Source organism: Panthera tigris, chromosome B3 (genome assembly GCF_018350195.1).
Source record: "Panthera tigris isolate Pti1 chromosome B3, P.tigris_Pti1_mat1.1, whole genome shotgun sequence".
Classification (NCBI taxonomy): domain Eukaryota; kingdom Metazoa; phylum Chordata; class Mammalia; order Carnivora; family Felidae; genus Panthera; species Panthera tigris.
In genome coordinates this window covers 118,505,831-118,523,986 of record NC_056665.1, presented here as the reverse complement: position 1 = coordinate 118,523,986, position 18,156 = coordinate 118,505,831, and the positions used below count along the sequence as shown (strand labels likewise).

Below are 18,156 nucleotides of genomic sequence, written 5' to 3'. Positions count from 1 at the left end.
TATTTATTGTGAGAGAGAGAGAAAGTGTGAGAAGGGCAGGGGCAGAGACAGAGGGAGAGAGAACCCCAAGCAGGCTCTGCACTGTCAGCACAGAGCCTGATGTGCGGCTCGAACTCACAAACCATGAGATCATGACCTGAGCCAAAGTCAGACGCTTAACTGACTGAGCCACCCAGGCGTCCCAAGAGAAGCTTATAGGCTTGAGCAGGGCTTCCTAGTCGTGGCACTACCGACATCCTAAGCCAAATGATTCTTTGTTTGGGGTGCAGGTGGGAGTTGGCCAGAGCACTGCAGGATGTTTAACAGTATCCTTGATCTCTACCCACTGGATGCCGGTAGCACACATCCCTAGATGTGACAACCAAAAGTGTCTCTAGATAGTGCCAAATGTCCCCTGGGAGCCAAAATCACCACCAGTTGAGAACCACTGTTCTAAAGCAATACAGTCTGATAGAAGTTTCTGTCGTGATGGAAATGTACTATACCTAGGTGGTCCAAAACAGTCACCAGTAGCCTACTGAGCATATGAAATGTAGCCAATACAATTAAGGATCTGAAGTTTTAATTTTAATTAATTTTAGTTTAGTAGCCACAAATGGCTGATCACTACCCTATTGGACAGCGCTGGTCTAGAGGACCTTCAATATACCAAGAAATGTTATTCTGAAGTTTGACCTTCACTTCTAGTGTCAGAACCAATCCTTCCTCCTCATTCCCAGATCTTTTTCTCTCCACTAGCACCCACCTAGTTCATTTGGTCTTCTACTCCATTCTTTGGTAATGTATCTGCTTCCACCGTTAACGTATTACTCACAGGCAGGGGCTGTGTCTAAATTATTCAGGGTCCCAAATCTCACATTCCATTGTCTAGGTTGGAGCAGTATGGTTTGGCATGCATTTGGGGAATTTCTGAACAATGCGGGCTGTCCTTTTCAGAAGCGGGGAGAGCAAGAGGACGGCAGTTAGCCAGCTGACCAGCCCCAGCTTGCAGGCGGCTCCCAGCTCCGAATCATCGGAGGGTAGGCCCAGGGAGAGAGGAACCCCGGGTGGCCTCTCCTTACTTCTTGTCTTTGCCTTTGTTCTTGCCTTTCTTTTTGTCCTTTCCCTTAGACGGCATCTTGGCTTCACCAGGGACCCCACTGTAACCGACGTTTCTCTGCCGCCGCCCGGCCGGCTCCGTTTCTAAGGAAACCAGCACGCCAAGCGGGTAACGTTCCGCCGCAGCCGTTGCCAGTGCGCGCGGAGAGCGCACGCGCCCGTGACGTAGCCCCGACGCCGCCGCCGCAAAGGGGCCCCGTCTGCGGGCCGGGCGGGGGGGGGGGGGCGGGGCGGAGGTCGTGTGGAGGGCGGGCGGCCGCGCCGAGCGGCGCGCGCGCGCGCGGTGAGTGTGCGGGCCGCAGAGGCGCTAGTGTCGGCCCCGGGACGGGGCTGGGTGGCCTAGTGGGGGCTCGAAGCGGGCCCGTCCGGGGCAGCGGCGTGACGTCCTGCAGGCCGGGCGTTTCCGGCGGCGCGACGGTCGTTGTGCCCTCACCTCAGGAGGCTTGCTTCCCTGCGGGCCGGGCTTCCCCGCCGCAGTGGTCGGAGCGCCACCCCGCGCCGGCTTTACAGCGTTTCGCGTCCTGCAGGCGCGTCCGCCCCTTGCCTCACACCACAGCCAGCGTGGCTGCAGCCGCCTGCGCCGCCTCAGCCTCTCCCGAAGCTGCCCTGACTCTTGGTTTCCTTATCCCACTCCTGGCTTCTAACTCTGGCTAATTATGTAAGGGACGGCGCATCCGGCGGACTTCCGAGGCCAAACACATTTCGATGAGGCCGTTGAGGACTTTTCCCAGGGCGGTGGTTGGGAGTGAGGCTGGCATAGTGCTGTCACCTGGGGTGGGAGAAGCTCCGGCGAGGAGAAAAGTGCTGTCAGCTGGGGTGGGAGAGGCGGCGGGGCCACGAGGAGAGCTCGGGGGGGCAGGCCCTCCGCCCCATTCCCTTCCATGTGCCCGAGGCTGCCCACCCAGAACAGCCCGATTCCCTTTTTGCTGATGCTTGACTCGTCCGCAGCCCCCTTTTCTGCAGGTTGCCTAAAGTTGGAACCTCTTGCCTTTTGGTGTTTTTTTTCCCCTGGGCACACGAATGAAAAGGAGTACTCAAAAGTATTGTTCTCCTTTTTCAGAGGACCTTTGTAATTATGCCTTCATTCAGTGAGAGTTAGTCTTTGAGAACGATGGGAACTCTGGGTGCCAAGACAACGGTTAGGAAATTTGCAGAAGCTCTGCTCTGCGTTATTCTTCATTTCAAATTGAATTTAAAATTTCTTTTAAGACTTCTTTCTACATCTTCCCTCTCCATTTCTTTAGGGAGAACTTAATCCCTACACCTCTTCCAGAGGTCTTTGGCCTAATGTCCCCCTCCTTTTTTTTTTTTTTTTCTCTTTGATTATGTAGTTTGTTTTTGAATTGTGTGGATAGAAGGAACATGCTGATTTGCAATAAGCGCTAAACTTTTTTAAGAATTTTTTTGTAATGTTTTTATTTTTGAGAGAGACAAGAGTGTGAGCGGGGGAGGGGCAGAGAGAGAGGGAGACAATCCGAGGCAGGCTCCAGGCTCTGAGCTGTCAGCACAGAGCCCAATGGGCAGGGGGGGGCGGGGGGGGGGGGGCGAGAGGCGGGCTCAAACTCAGAAACTGTGAGATACGACCTGAGCTAAAGTCAGACGCTTCATCGGCTGAGCCACCCAGGCTCCCTGAAAATCTTTTTAGACCTACTGTGTGTTAACATGATCTTAGCTTTCTCTCTCTTTTTTGTTTTTGTTTTTGAGTATAGTTGACTCGCAGTGCTACATTCGTTTCAGGTGATTCACTTTCTCTAGGCGTTATGCTCACGCAAATGTACCTACCATAAGTCACTATGATGCTATTATGGTATCATTGACTATATTTCCTATGCCTTAACTTATTCCCTAAGTCCCTTTTATTCCCATGATTTATTCATTGCATAACTGGAAGCCTGCGTCTCCCACTCCCCTTCACTTGTTTTGCCCAACCCTCCATCCCCTGCCCTTTGGTAGCTTACTGTATTTCTGGTGCATTTTCTGTTTGTATGCCTCACTCTGATGGGTCCTTGGTGGAATCACCGTGCATTGAAGGGGTTTACTCTGATAAGGAATTCATAAAGTTATGATGAGTTTTTGTCTAAGGTTCTGAAGATGTACCCTATTGATAACTGGCAGAAAACAGAGGTTAGGGCATCTTCTATTACGGGCTGTATATTTGGAGTTCATTCTAAAAATTGGTTACTGTACAATATGCAAGTCAGTCCAAGACTTTCCTTGTTTGAACACAGGCCTGTAGATTCATTTATAAAATGAAAATTTGATTGTAATGAGATTTCTTGATAGACACATACTTTAATTGCATGCACTTTGTAGTTATTTAATCATACATTTTTATTGACCATAGTTTGATTTGTAGTTAAAACTGTTGTGATATGAATAGGGCTAAGAGAAAGGCCTATATTTATACTATAGTAGAAGTAGGTCTAGAGTCTTCAGTCTTCTGAACCTCCACATTCTCTGCCAAAGAACTTGATGTTATTCAGTCATCTATTAGTAAGAAACATCTGATGATACAGATAGTAGAGTAGGAAGTTGCTATTTAGCAATTAATCTGGTAATATTCCATAATTTCTGGTAGGTTTACTGTGAAGTTTCAGGATTATCTTGCTGAATAAATTTTCTTTGTTTTTAGAATACTAATGCTTTTAAACTTGGAATAGTCCACTTAATGTTTTGTTGATTTGGCTTTACAATTCTTTTTTCCCCCAGTTTGCGTGGTACCTACTCAACATAGAAGTGTGGAGTGTCTTGGCTGAATCCTCATGCAGACAAGATCATTATGGTCCTAGTAGGTAGGACAAGTATCCTGATAGAAGGTAACATCTCTGCTATCTTAAAGCTGTAAATGTACTTCATAGACTTCTGGGTGGTTTTTGTTGTTTTTCTTTCTGAATTGGACTCTCTGTCTTTACCTAAATGATAACTTTTCTCTTATCTTGTTGATGCTAATATCAAGTGTGGAGTTGTTAAAAAAAAAAAAAAAAGCCAAATAACATAGGACTACGTATCAGAATATATGGTATTTCTGATTTTTTCTTCTAGTAGTTCCCAAATAGGGTTTACTCTGTAAAGTCATCTGTGGCTTTATTCTGGTTTAACCTGAAGACCCTAGTTTATACGCCTAATTCATCCTTGAAATCACATGATAGCAGATGTGACTCTAGGTGGAAGTGAGTAGGTGAACAAACAGCTTTTGATTTTGTTTTCACTTAGCATTTAGAATCATGCATAAGTATATTATCCAAACTATGTCTGAAGTGACTGATGAGTATTTCTGAATATCATGGGGAGTGACTTACTTTCATCTTTTTTATTGCACATTGTACAAATACAGAATTCTATTAAATAGGTATTATGTTGTGATGTGGACTAGTTCACATCCTTGCAGGGGATAAGGAATCCTTGAGATCAAAGATTTACTGTTACCAATTTTGAAATCTGTGTTTTTTTTTGTTTTTTTTTGTTTTTTTTTACCATTGACTTCTATTTTTATACAAAATGTGTTGCTACAGAATCATTACCACTGGCAATTTATTTGCAAAATATCCGATTTTTATTAGTTGTCCATTCTGACAAAGCCATTACACAGGACTAAAAGTTCTCTAAGAAAAGTAATACACCAAAATTTCAGGCTCACTTATCTGTACTTTGATTTCATGGATCCGTTAGATGTTCATTTAAGAAACGTTTAGTAACAGGACACCTGGGTGGCTAAGTCCATTAAGCATCTGATTTCAGCTCAGGTCATGATCTCACAGTTTGTGGGTTTGAGTCCTGCATTGGGCTCTGTGCTAACAGCTCACAGCCTGGAGCCTGCTTTGGATTCTGTGTTGCCCTCTCCCTCCTGCTTGTGCTCTCGCTCGCTCTCTCTCTCTCTCAAAAATAAACAAACATTAAGAAAAAAAAGAGGGGCACCTGACTGGCTCAATCGGTTAAGTGTCTGACTTTGGCTCAGGTCATGGTGTCACAGTTTGTGAGTTCGAGGCCCACGTCGGGCTCTGTGCTGACAGCTCAGGGCCTGGAGCCTGCTTCGGATTCTGTGTCTCCCTTTCTCTCTGCTCTTCCCCTGCTCACATGGTGTCTCTCTCTCAAAAATAAATAAAGAGGGTGATGGGCATTGAGGAGGGCACCTGTTGCGATGAGCACTGGGTGTTGTATGGAAACCAATTTGACAATAAATTTCATATTAAAAAAAATAAAGATTAAAACAATTTTTTTAAAAAGAAAGAAACATTTAGGGAGGAGGTGCCTCCTCACTGGCTCAGTCAATAGAGCATGTAACTCTTGGTCTCAATGTTGTAAGTTTGAGCCCCACATTGGATGTAGAGCTAACTTAAAAATAAAATCCTAAAGAAAGAGAAATGTTTAATGAGTACCAACTTGTATACCATGCTACCTGATAGCTTGAGGGCTACAAGCCTTCAGGTGGTTTACAGTCAGGTGTATAAAGTAGTGACCCAAACAGTGATCTCCGAGAGTACAAAACTTCACTGGCACCTATATACAAACAGTTAACAATAAAAAAAAACAAAAACAAAAAAACAAACAAAAAACCACCAAGCAGTGATGGATAAGGGGAACATGGTATGGACAATAAGTGCTGTAGGAATTTGGTGGTATGGAAGATTGTCATATTCAGAGAAAGTTTGCAGAAGGAGGTGGGCTGAAAAGAAGAGGGAAGGCTTTCTGGAAAGGTAGAATCATGTGAGCAAAATTCAGTGTGTATTAGAGACAATGAAGTGTTTAACTAGAGCAGTGGTTCCCAAAGTGTGGTCCGTGGACAAGTAGCATCAGCATCACCTGGGAACTTGTTACGGCTTAGAAATGGAAGTTCTCAGGCCATACTTGAGACATGCTGAATCAGAACGGGCAGTGAGGCCCACCAGTCTGTGTTTTAACAAACCCTCCAGGTGATTCTGATACAGCCTAAAGTTTGAAAACTGCTAGACTAGAGCAGAGGGTTCTTATATGAAAATAGTGGGCAAAAGACTTTGGTAAGTTAGCCTGGGATTCACAGTGATGGACTTCAAATGTTAGGGAGTTTGTCCTTTATCCTACAGAGCAGAGTCACCAACTTGTAACTTGACGGCTGGATTTGGCTCATAGGTGTGCTTTGCCTGGCTTTTGGGTTTTTTTTTTGGGGGGTTTTTAAAATTTTTAAATGGAATTAGTTGTCACTATTTAAAAACCAAATTCTACAAAGAAATCTGTACTTTCAGCTTATCTTGAAAAATCAGAAGACCTGGAAGTACTGGACCTATCTTTCATTGTGGCAGCAGCAAGCAGCTGCCAGCGTAGGTAGGATATGTACTCTCTAGTTTGTCATTGTCCCCACCACTTCCTGTTGGTTTGCAACTTTACTCACATTTCCTGCTTGGCCCCAGTAAGTATTTAGGTATTTGAGTTTGTGCCTTCTGTAATACATAGTGGGAAATTAATGAAAGTTTTAAAGAGAGTGAGGAGGGGAGCCTGGGTGGCTCAGTCAGTTGAGCATCTGACTCTTGATTTCAGCTCAGGTCATGATCACAGGGTTGTGGGATTGAGTCCCAAGTTGGGCTTCACACTGAACATGGAACCTGCTTAAGTCTCTCTCTCTCTCTCTCTCTCTCTCTCTCTCTCTCTCTCTCTCCCCCTCTTCCCTGCTCATGTGCTCTTTCTCTAAAAATAAAAATAAAAAAGAAAGGTGATTTATGTATTGTGATACTATGTATTCATTCAACAAACATTGGTTAGTTAAACATATATGCCAGGTTGGATAGTGTTCAAAGGTCAATGAATTCCTGACATGCTGTGGGTTAAAATCTAGTGGGAAGATGATGAAAACATTTTAGGAAAACATTGGCATATATTTGACAACAGAGACATCGGTGATTGGAAGACGATTTAAGAAGCTGTAATAGTCCAAGTCTGAAGTAATAAAGGCCAGAATTTAGATATTAACAGGAGGACTAGGAGGTAAACAAGAGAAAAAGATTAGAAAGATACTGCAAAGGAAAAATCACCAGTTCTTGATGATAGTTGGAATATAGAAGGTATAAGAGAGAAGAATTCAAAGATGATGAGGATTTTGAGTTGTGAATTAGGAAATCTGTGATGCCACTAACAAAAAAGGAAGTAAGAGAGTCTATTTAACCCTCTCTATGTATGTGGTACAAGGGTGCCAAGGAATGGGGGCATTTGGAGATGCCAGTTTCAAGTGTCTCTTGTTTTGAGTTTAGTGTATTGACATACACACAATATTAAGTGTTTTTCAAAGGAAAACTTAATTGAAATGTCAAGACTGCATGTTTAAATTCTTTTTTTTTTTAATGTTTATTTTCGGGAGAGCACAGGTGGGGAAGGGACAGAGAGAGGGAGACAGAGAATCTGAAGTGGGCTCTACACTGACAGGCTGACAGCAGTAAGCCTGACGTGGGGCTTGAACCCACGAACCACAAGATCATGTCCTGAGCCAAAGTCAGATGCTCAACCAACTGAGCCACCCAGGAGCCCCAAGATTGCATGCTTAGAAGTAGATACCACTCATTCCATCCTTGGATTCCAAGAGCATACTGGGGGAAGTTTTTAAGTTATAGTCAACAAAATGTATGAAGACCTTTCTTAAAAACGTTTTGTTTTGGGGGCCCTATATTTTCAACCTTGTTTGAATCCTCTCTTGAATGTATAATTTTCAGATTTATGTTGCATAGGTAAGTTTCTCTTTCTGGAAGAATGGAAGATACTGTATAAATTCAAAGCTTAAATATGTATTCTGAGTATCAGTACTACCCTTCAGAGTTTAAATCGTAATTGGCTGTGTACCCATGAGATATACCAAGAATGAAGTGTAATAACTGTTGCTCCACTAAAATAGTAACTAGTAGCCAGTGTTTTTCCTCTTATGATCTTATATTTGGTTCTATCTGCCTTTTTTTTTTTTTTTTTTTAAAGTAATCTATGCCCAATGTGGGGATTGAGCTCATGACTCTGAGATCAAGACTTGCATGCTTTACTGCCTGAGCAAGCCAGGCACCTCCCATATGCTTTTTTTAAAAAAGTTTTTACTGGAGCAGCTGGGTGGTTGGTAAGTTAAGCACCTGACTCTTGATATTGGCTTAGGTCATGATCTTGCTGTCCTGGGATGGAGCCCCATCTCAGGCTCCAAGAATTGAGTGTTAGAACCTGCTTGGGATTCTTTCTCTCCCTCTCTCTCTCTCTGCTTGTCCCCTGCTCACATGTGCTTGTGAGCTCTCTCTCTCAAAATAAATAAACACTAAAAATTTTTTAAAAATAAAAAGTTTTTATTGTGGTAAAATATATTACATAAAAATTGCCATTTTAACCATTCTAAGTGTTCAATTCAGTGATATTATCTTCACAGTGTTTTATAATCGTCACTGCTGTCTTATTTCCAAAACTCTGTCATCACCCTAAACAGAAACTCTGGACTTGTTAAGCAGTAACTCCATTCTCCCCTCCCCTCAATCCCTGATAACCTATAATCTAATTTCTGTCTGTCTGAATTTACCTCGTCTAGATATTTTGTATAATTGGAATCATATATGTCTTTTTGTATCTGGCTTCTTTCACTTAGCATAATGTTTTTAAGATTCATTCATATTTGTAGCATGAATCAGAATTTCATTCTTGGCTTTTTTTTTTAAGTTTATTTAAGTAATGTCTACACCCAGTGTGGGGCTCGAACTCATGACCCCGAGATCAAGAGTCGCATGCTTTTCTGACTGAAGCAGCCAGGTGCCCCAGAACTCCATTCCTTCTTACAGATAAATAAAATTTTATTGGATATATGGTCATGTTTTATTTACATATCTATTGATGGACACTTGGATTGTTTCCACCTCTGGTGGTTGTGAATAATGCTCTAGGAACATTGGTGTAGAAATATTTGAGTCCCTATCTTCAATTCTTGTGGATATGTACCTTGGACTAGGATTGGCTTGGTCCCTTGTAACCATGTACTCATACATGTATAGTAAGTGGCTGCTCTTGATCACACTGTGGAACGCACAACTTGTTTTGTTTTTTAAACCTTTATTTTTTTGTTTATAATTTATTTATAATAAATACAAATATAAATATTTATTTATTTATTTATTTATTTATTTATTTAGAGACAGAACAATGCAAGTGTGGGAAGGGCAGAGAGAGAGGGAGAGAGAGAGTCCCAAGCAGGCTCTGCACTGCCAGCACAGAGCCTGATGCAAAGCTTGAACCCACAAAACTGAGATCATGACCTGTGCCAAAACCAAGAGTTGACACTTAACTGACAGAGCCGCCCAGGCGCTCCATACAACTTCTTACTTGAATTCTTTACAGCCAAAAAAAAAGACTCGACAAAGTGCAAAGCTAGATTTTATCCACTTTTTTTATGGATTAGCTCCTTAGTCACTGCCTCCCATACATTTACACACATACATTTATACAAAAATATACACTATCTTTTAGAGGGAGTGTGACTTGCCTCCCTTGGCTGTTGCTGATTTTATAAACAAGTGACTTTATAAGAGTGGCTGTGGTTGTAGTTTGAATAAGAAGAAAGTATGGAAGAGGAGAAAGAGCCCAAGAGTACTAAACTGCAAGTCAGGTGATGAGTATGGTGATCTGGTTTCCAAAGACTGAATAGTTGGAAACAAGTGTGGAAAGAGATAATTGCATCAAAAATAAGCATGCTGATGAGAGAAAAGAGAGAACTTTGCTCTTATGATTATCCACGTCCATCTTCTACAGGTTGAAAAAATGGCACATTAGTTGAAGGAAACAAGGGAATGTCCAGAAGAAGAAGAAGAAAATATTGGTAAGTAGCCAATATAAAGTAATACCCCACTTTTTCATAGGTCAGATTTCTGTACATTCTGCTTTCTGTTCCTAGCTGAGAGCTTACAGTAAATGGAAAGGGATCTATGAGCCACTAAAGCGCTGTCACAAAGTCTATTCTTTTGTCACAAACCTTTATTCTTTTAGGCCCTCATTTGCATAAGTTGACATAAAAGTCTAATAATTATGGCTTTCTGATTTACATCCCCATGATTTTAAAGATTTTAAAATACTACATGATGACAGTTTATTGAAGGAATCAGGCCCATGGCAACACTAATCAGTGATAACATAGCATCATGTCCAGGGAAACTAGCTCAAAAAGCATAGCATTCTGGGACTGTTTGGTGCCAGAAAGGCAAACAATCCTATAGAACTCTAACACCTAGAGGCATCCCAAGTTTACAGAAAAATATAACTGCTGATCATAATCATGACCCTAAATCATAAGTCACTTGAGAAATATTTGTAGCAGAGGCACCTGCGTGAGTCAGTCAATTAAGTGGTGGACTCTTGATTTCAGCTCAGGTCATGATCTCATGGTTCGTGAGATCGAGCCCCACATGGGGATGGGGCTTCATGCTGACAGTGCTCAGAGACTGCTTCTGATTCTCTGTCTCTCTTGCCCCTCCCCCACTCACACTTGCTCTCTCTCAAAACATAAAAAAATTTTAGAAAAATATTGGTAGCAAACATTGTTAAAATAAAAATGTTATTTAAAGGGGAAGCATCTCAGACACATTTGGAAGAAATGTATTTATGTGGAAGTCCTATTCCTTGCTTTATATATAAGGTATCCTTTAATATTTCAGTCTTTCTCATTTTTTCATTTTGATTTAATGTTTTTAAAGCAGTAGCTATTTTTCATTTGATAATAAGAAAGGGAAAATAGGTTTTCACTTCCCTTCCCACAAATTCCAGTGTAAACAGTGACAAAGGGCACTGATCCTTGCAGATACTCTTCTGCACATAAGTGCCTCCCACAATGGATAGGAGTTCAAAGGCAGAGATAGTTATTTCCTTAGGTTTTCAATATATTTGCTCATTGGGACAATATTAACCCTCTCCTGACTGGTAGTATCTTCCTGTCTAAAGGTTTTTCACTTTAATGAATGGGTAAGAAAAGGCCTTGTGACTTGTGAAGAAAGAGGCAGCAAGAGCAACAGCTTTCCCCATGCAGTGATTATCGTAGCTAAGTCAAGCCTGAAACAATGAAGAATGAAGTCAGGCACTGCCTGATCTCATTTTGGTATAACACCCAAATGGTTTCATTGTATAGAATGGGCCTGTTTGACCCTTGTCTAATAATGTTTTGAATAAAATGGAATAAAATACAGAAAGAAGTGATGTTTATAGGAAAAAATTTTATATTTGTTGGTAACTACCAATGTATCAATTTTAATTTATTCATTGGGAGTGTTTGATCTTAGGGTTGGAGAGCCCTTAAAAGATCTCATTCAACGCCCCCTTCTGATCTGTGAATCCACTTGGGACAGTGTGGTCAGATTTGAGCTGAGCCCTCGGGGCAAGACTCCTCTCCTCTGTCAGCACAACTCCTATGTTGGAAAATTCCTCCTGTCCAATCTCTCCTCTTGTAGTTTCCATGCTCTTACTACGGTTTATTATTATGTTATACAGGTCTTACTTTTTGGCAGGGATCTAATTGATTATTTAATAACTTTTTTATTTTGTTGATACTTGAAAAATGCTTGTTACAGAATTTTTCAGTGGATTTTGTATCTGTGCCAGTTGTTAGTCTTATCCCTTTCTACCAAATATCTCTTCAGTACCTAAGTATTAATGCTACTATTATCTGATTAGAAATTTTCTTCCTGTATATAGCATGAAGAAATTTGTTATAAATATTTTTAAATATTTACATTTAAACAATATAAGTTAATATAAATATTTTCACTTTATACCTTCCTTGATTTAGTATTTCATTTCACTGTTAGGTTTAGTATTCAGTTATTAATGGATACCTATAATTTTAACAAATATAGTGACTTGTTTACTTTTTTCCTACTCTTTCCTAAATATATTTGACTTTTTTGAAGTATTTAAATTCCTTTCACCCTTAGGAACAAGCAGGATGTTTGTATGAATTGTAGTTTTTCTGACTTTAATGATGTTAAGTAAAATATTGGGACTATAACAGAAACAATGGAAAGCATCAAGTGGTGGGATGTGATATTTTCAGAGAAACTAAAAGTCCATTATTGTTTTTAATTTTTAAGAGTTCATATCATTGAGGGACACCTGGGTGACTCAGTTAAGTGTCTGACTCTTGATTTTGGCTCAGGATGTGATTTCATGGTTTGTGAGATCGAGCCCCATGTTGGACTCTGTGCTTACAGCATGGAGCCTGCTTGGGATTCTCTCTCTCCCTCTCTCTGTCTCTGCCCCTCCCCCACTTGTACGCCCTCTATCAGAAATAAATAAACGTTTAAAAAAGAAATGGAGCGCCTGGGTGGCTCAGTCAGTCTTATAAGCATCAACTTTGGCTCAGGTCATGATCTCATGGTTTGGGAGTTCGAGCCCCACACCAGGCTCACTGCTGTCAGGGCAGAGCCCACTTTGCACCCTCTGTCCCCTTCTCTTTCTGCCCCTCCTCCTGCTCCGCTCATGCTCTGTCTCTCTCAAAAATAAACATAAAAAAAAAAATGAGGCAAGGCACCTGGGTGGCTATCAGTTAAGCATTATACTCTTGATTTTGGCTCAGGTCATGATCTCCTGGTTCATGAAATTGAGCCCCGCATTGGACTCTGTACTTTCAGTGTGGAACCTGCTTGGGATTCTCTCTCTCCTTCTCTCTTTGCCCTTCCAGCATGTGCTCTCTCCTTCTCTCTCAAAATAAGTAAACATTTTTACAAATTTTAAAAAAGGAGAGTTAATATTATTGGAATAACATGTAGTTTTCCAAACAAGAGGTGTATAAGGTCAGGGCGCCTGGGTGGCTCAGTCAATTAAGCACCCAACTTCAGCTCAGGTCATGATCGTGTGGTTTGTGGATTGGAGCCCTGCATTGGGCCCTGTGCTGACAGCTCAGAGCCTGGAGCCTGCTTCAGAGTCTGTGTCTCCCTCCCTCTTTGCCCCTCCCCCGCTCAAACTCTGTCTCTCTCACTCTCAAAAATAAATAAACATTAAAAAAATGTTTTTAAAGTGTGTAAGCTCTGTTGATAGAAATATGTATAAGTGAGGAAAAAAAGCTGAACACAAAATATTACGCAAATACTGGTTATAACTTGCAGTAGCCTCCAAGATGGCCCCCAATGATTCTCACCTGCTAGTATTCATGCCCATCCTCTTATACATTTCTTTTTTTATTATTTTAATTTTTTATTTTTTAAAATTTACATCCAAGTTAGTTAGCATATAGTGAAACAATGATTTCAGGAGTAGATTCCTTAATGCCCCTTACGCATTGAGCCCATCCTCCCTCCCACAACCCCTCCAGTAACCCTCAGTTTGTTCTTCATATTTATGAGTCTCTTCTGTTTTATCCCCCTCCCTGTTTTTATATTATTTTGTTTCCCTTCCCTTAGGTTCATCTGTTTTGTTTCTTAAGGTCCTCATATGAGTGAAGTCATATGATTTTTGTCTTTCTCTGACTGATTAATTTCACTTAGCATAATACCCTCCAGTTCCATCCACGTAGTTACAAATGGCAAGATTTCATTCTTTTTGATTGCCAAGCAATACTCCATTGTATATATATATATACCACATTTTCTTTATCCATTCATCCATCAGTAGACATTTGGGCTCTTTCCATACTTTGGCTATTGTTGATAGTGGTGCTATAAACATGGGGGTGCGTGTGTCCCTTTGAAACAGTGTAACTGTATCCCGTGGATAAATGCCTAGTAGTGCAATTGCTGGGTTGTAGGGTAGTTCCATTTTTCGTTTTTTGAGGAACCTCCATTCTTTTTTCAGAGTGGCTGTACCAGCTTGCATTCCCACTCTCATACATTTTATTAGGTTGGTCTGCATGACCAGTGGAATATGGGGGAAGTGATAGTATATGACTTACAGGGCTAAGTCATTAAAAAACATTGCTGCTTCTGCCTCGTTCTCTCTTGGATTGCCCACCCTGGAGGAAGCCAGCCACCATGTTGTAAAGATATTCAAGGCTCTTTGGAGAGTCCACTTGGGAAGCAACTGAGGCTTCCTTCTAACAACCAGCATCAACTTGACAGCCATCGAGTGAGCCGTTTTGGGGCTCACTCAAAACTGGGGGGTTTTCAGCTTCAGTCAAGCCTTCAGTTAACTGCAGGCTGGGAGCCTGCATCTTGACTCCAGTATCATGAGAGACCCTGAGCCAGAACTATCCAATTCTCAAATTCCTGGACTACAGAAACTGTGAGATAATAAATGTTTATTATTGTTTTAAGCAACTAAGTTTTGAGATTATCTGTTATGCATCAGTAGGTAACTAATGTATACCATCTTAAATATTTGTTGGTTTGATAAAACTTGGACAATGTAAATAATGTTTAGTAGTTTAGTATCCTTTAGATTCTTTTTTTTTTTTTTTTTTGGAAAGTTACTTCAGTTTATCAAAATTTTAACAGTGGTTAAAGACCGACATTCAATGTAGCAATATAGCTATAGAATTAATAGATTCAGAAAAATAAAATTATAGTTTCTCCTAAAAACAGATCATTATTACTAGATCAGGTATTCATCTTATTCTCTTAAAATCTCATTTTATTCTCTTACAAATCTATGAAAGTATTATTTTTCCCTTCTTATGTCACTTTGTAGTTTCCTATTATCAGTTTCTTTTGAGAACCTTCTTGGACACTCCACTAGGTGCTTGGGCTACATCAGTAAACAAATATTCCTTCTCTCTAGGAGCATATATTCCATCAGAGGAACACACATAATAAGCATAAGCATAATATATAAGCTGTCTAATACGTTAGAATGTGATAAGTGCTCTGGAAAAAAAAGATCAGAGTAAAGGGGATTGAGAAAGCAGGCAGAGGTAAGGCCACATGAGGGAGAGAAGTTAATATTAAAGATAGGTCTCAATAAGAAAGTAGCATTTGAACAATGATTTGAAGCAGTTGTAGGAATTTATCAAGTGGATGTATATTTCAGACAGTGGGGACAGCTATAGCAAAGGCCCTAAGGCCAGAGCACGTTTGACATGTAAGGATGCAGAGGTCTGTGATTCGGGGGAGTAAGATTAAAACTTAGATAAGGTCAGAGAGGTAATAGGGAGGGAGACAGAACAGGTGGATCCATGAAAACTGTTGTTGGAATCTTGCTACTCTGGGGGAAATGGGAAGCCTCTGCTAGATTTTGCAGAGGGGAGACATGTTGTAACATTTTAAAAGGATGACTTTATTTGCTTGTTAAAAATAGACTGTAGGTGGGGCACCTGGGTGGCCCAGTTGGTTAAGTGTCCAACTTTGGCTCAGGTCATGATCTCATGGTTCATGAGTTTGAGTCCCATGTCAGGCTCTGTGCTGACAGCTCAGAGCCTGGATCCTGCTTCAGATTCTGTGTCTCCCTCTCTCTCTGTCCCTCTCCCTGCTCACAGTCTGCCTCTCTCTTTCAAAAAATAAATCAACATTAAAAAATTTTTTTTTAAATAAAAAAAGGCTCTCGGGGAGTGAAAGTAAAAGCAGAGATATGTTGGGGCACCTGGGTGGCTCAGTCGGTTAGGCACCCAACACTTGATTTTGGCTCAGGTCCTGATCTCCCGGTTTCTGGGATAGAGCCCTGAGTCGAGCCCTGTGCTGACAGCACAGAGCCTGCTTTGGGATCTGTGTCTCCCTCTCTCTCTGCCCCTCCCCCCACTCACTATTGCATTCACATGTGCTCACTCTCACACTCTCTCAAAATACATAAACAATTTTTTGTTTTAAACAGAGCTCTGGGGTGCCTGGGTGGCTCAGTCAGTTAAGCATCTGACTTTGGCTCATGAGATCATGACTATCTCATGGTTTGTGAGTTTGAGCCCCACATCAGGTTCTGTGCTGACAGCTCAGAGCCTGGAGCCTGCTTTGGATTCTGTGTCTCCCTCTCTCTCTGCCCCTCCCCCACTCATGCTCTATCTCTCTCTGTCTCTCAAAAATGAATAAACATTAAAAAATAAATAATTTTTTTTTAAAAAAGCAGAACTCTGTTAAGACAGAGTAAATCACATGAGAGATGATGGTGGCTTGGGCCAAGGTGGTAGCAATGAGTGACCAGAAGTAGTCAGATCATGGAAATATAATGAAGTTCTGGTTCTAACCGGCAGGAAACAGATCAAAAGTTCTTGGTCGTATATGGGAAGGAGATCAAACTACTGTAAGACTTTTGCATGTTGATGCCAGTCTAACTTTCCAGCTTCATCTCTGATCATTCTTCTCTGCTCTACCTTCTCTTCCCACCCTCAAATCCATTTTTCTCTGGAGTCATTCTAGGTGACCCTTCCTGGGTGACCTAGTAGTTAAAACTGTGGGCTCTGGAATTAGACCATCTGGGTTTGATTTCTGGCTCTCTTCACTTACTATATGGTCTTACATTACCTAGTTTCCTATGACTCAGTTTTCTCATTTCTAGAAAGGGGGTGTTATAAATAAACCTACCTCACAGAGTGGTACTGTGAGATTAAATGAGATGATGCATGTAAAATACTTAACATAGTGCTTAGCTAGTATTAAGGTTTCAATAAATACTAGCCACTATTATTATTATTACTTCAGATTGTGCTCCTTTGGCCACAGTCCCCTGCATTAAGTGCTAACCCTCTCTTCTATACCCTCCCCTGCTAATAGTGTACTTTCTTGTTTCTGAAATCCATATTACACATTTTTCGGGAAATAAAAAATGAAATCAAGCCATTCATAATTTACCTATTTCATATTTACCTATTTCATCTTTTTATAGTCCCTCTGGTTTTTATCCACATGTCTATATTATTTTTGTAGTTCTATTCATTTTTCACAGTTCAAATGCCATCTCATGATGCCTTTCCTAATCCTATCAATAGAGTTAGTCCTTAAGGCCCTGGGCTCTTTTAGTGTTTTTATGATTAACTTGAAAGTGTGGTTATTTGTGTCTATGTCTGTCACCTCTGCTAGACTCTGAGAATCTTGAATAAAAAAGTCTGTTTATTCATGTTTAATTCTCAAGCAACTACCGCTTGATGGGCATCAGTGAACATTTGTAGAATTAGACACTGGAATGGAGCCTACTAAGGCTTCCCACTTCAGTCTTTCTTATATGTAATGGCCAGAATCATATTTGTGACACTTCCTTGCTCAAAATCTTCAATGGCTTCCCGTTGCCTACAGAGTTTAGTCTAAACTCAGCTGAGTGTTTGGTGTGCTCTCCTGTCTGAATTGAATTTGCCCTTCCAACTTTATTTCCTATGACAGTTAGTCAAACTGATGTGTTCACTATTCCCCAGGGGCTTCCATCCCTTTTCTATATCCATGTCTTGAATCATTGTTTCCTGAAAAGTACTCCTCTCCTATCTTAATGCCCCTTCTTAGGACCTTCCTCAAATGCCACTTCTTTTATAAAGCCTTCTCAGTTATTCCAGCTGTAAATAATATCTCCCTGTTTTAAAGTCTCAGAGCATGGCAACTGTGCTACTTGTCACCTTTTAACTCTACAGACATAGTTAATGGACATGTATTTATTTCCTGTTTACTGTAGTCTCTTAAAGGCCAGGTCTAAGATGATTCATCTTTGCATGACATACTTGTAAGTAGCATTGGCAGCTGATAATTTCTGGAATGCCTAAATGAATGAATGAATTTGTGAATAAATAGAATTCCTGGAATAGCATTACTATCCACGAACTAGTTTTGAGGGGCATGGGGAGTTGGGTATGTGATAGCCATAGTAAGACACTGGGAAAGGTGGTACCCTCTTCCCCATTGCTTCTGTCTGCAGATATTATCAGTTCAGTTGTACCAAGTCAGTTAGAAATGTACTGATGTTGGGGCGCCTGAGTGGCTCAGTTGGTTGAGCGTCCAACTTCGGCTCAGGTCATGATCTCACGGCCAGTGAGTTCGAGCCCCGCATCAGGCTCTGTGCTGACAGCTCAGAGCCTGGAGCCTGTTTTGGATTCTGTGTCTCCCTCTCTCTCTGACCCTCCCCCGTTTGTACTCTGTCTCTCTCTCTGTCTCAAAAATAAATAAACGTTAAAAAAAAATTTTTAAAAAAAAAAGGAAATTTACTGATGTCAACATGTTCCAGGCTCAGTACTTGGGTTTGGAAATACCAAAGATATCA

At 41.1% G+C, this 18,156-nt stretch overlaps 2 protein-coding genes across 17 annotated transcripts in view; one reads left to right on the top strand and one right to left on the bottom strand.

The window, feature by feature from the left end:
* BBOF1 (basal body orientation factor 1) overlaps positions 1–1,205 on the bottom strand; it is a 54,185-nt gene extending 52,980 nt beyond the window's left edge. For all 8 annotated transcript variants that reach the window (XM_007095073.3, XM_042990092.1, XM_042990094.1 and 5 more), the window contains exon 1: positions 1,062–1,205. In XM_007095073.3, coding sequence (XP_007095135.1) covers positions 1,062–1,117 — 56 coding nt within the window. In that variant the 5' untranslated portion in view covers positions 1,118–1,205. The remainder of the gene's footprint in view (positions 1–1,061) is intronic.
* The window catches only part of ENTPD5 (ectonucleoside triphosphate diphosphohydrolase 5 (inactive)), a 45,233-nt gene continuing 28,266 nt past the window's right edge, over positions 1,190–18,156 (top strand). For 5 of the 9 annotated variants that reach the window (XM_042990101.1, XM_042990103.1, XM_042990106.1 and 2 more), the window contains exons 1-3: positions 1,341–1,381; positions 3,808–3,914; positions 9,826–9,892. The gene's annotated coding sequence lies outside the window, so the exon portion shown is untranslated. Of the gene's footprint in view, positions 1,208–1,340; positions 1,382–1,492; positions 1,757–3,807; positions 3,915–6,317; positions 6,397–9,825; positions 9,893–18,156 lie in introns of those variants that run through there. The other 4 variants (XM_042990104.1, XM_042990102.1, XM_042990100.1 and 1 more) reach the window with 3 other exon arrangements.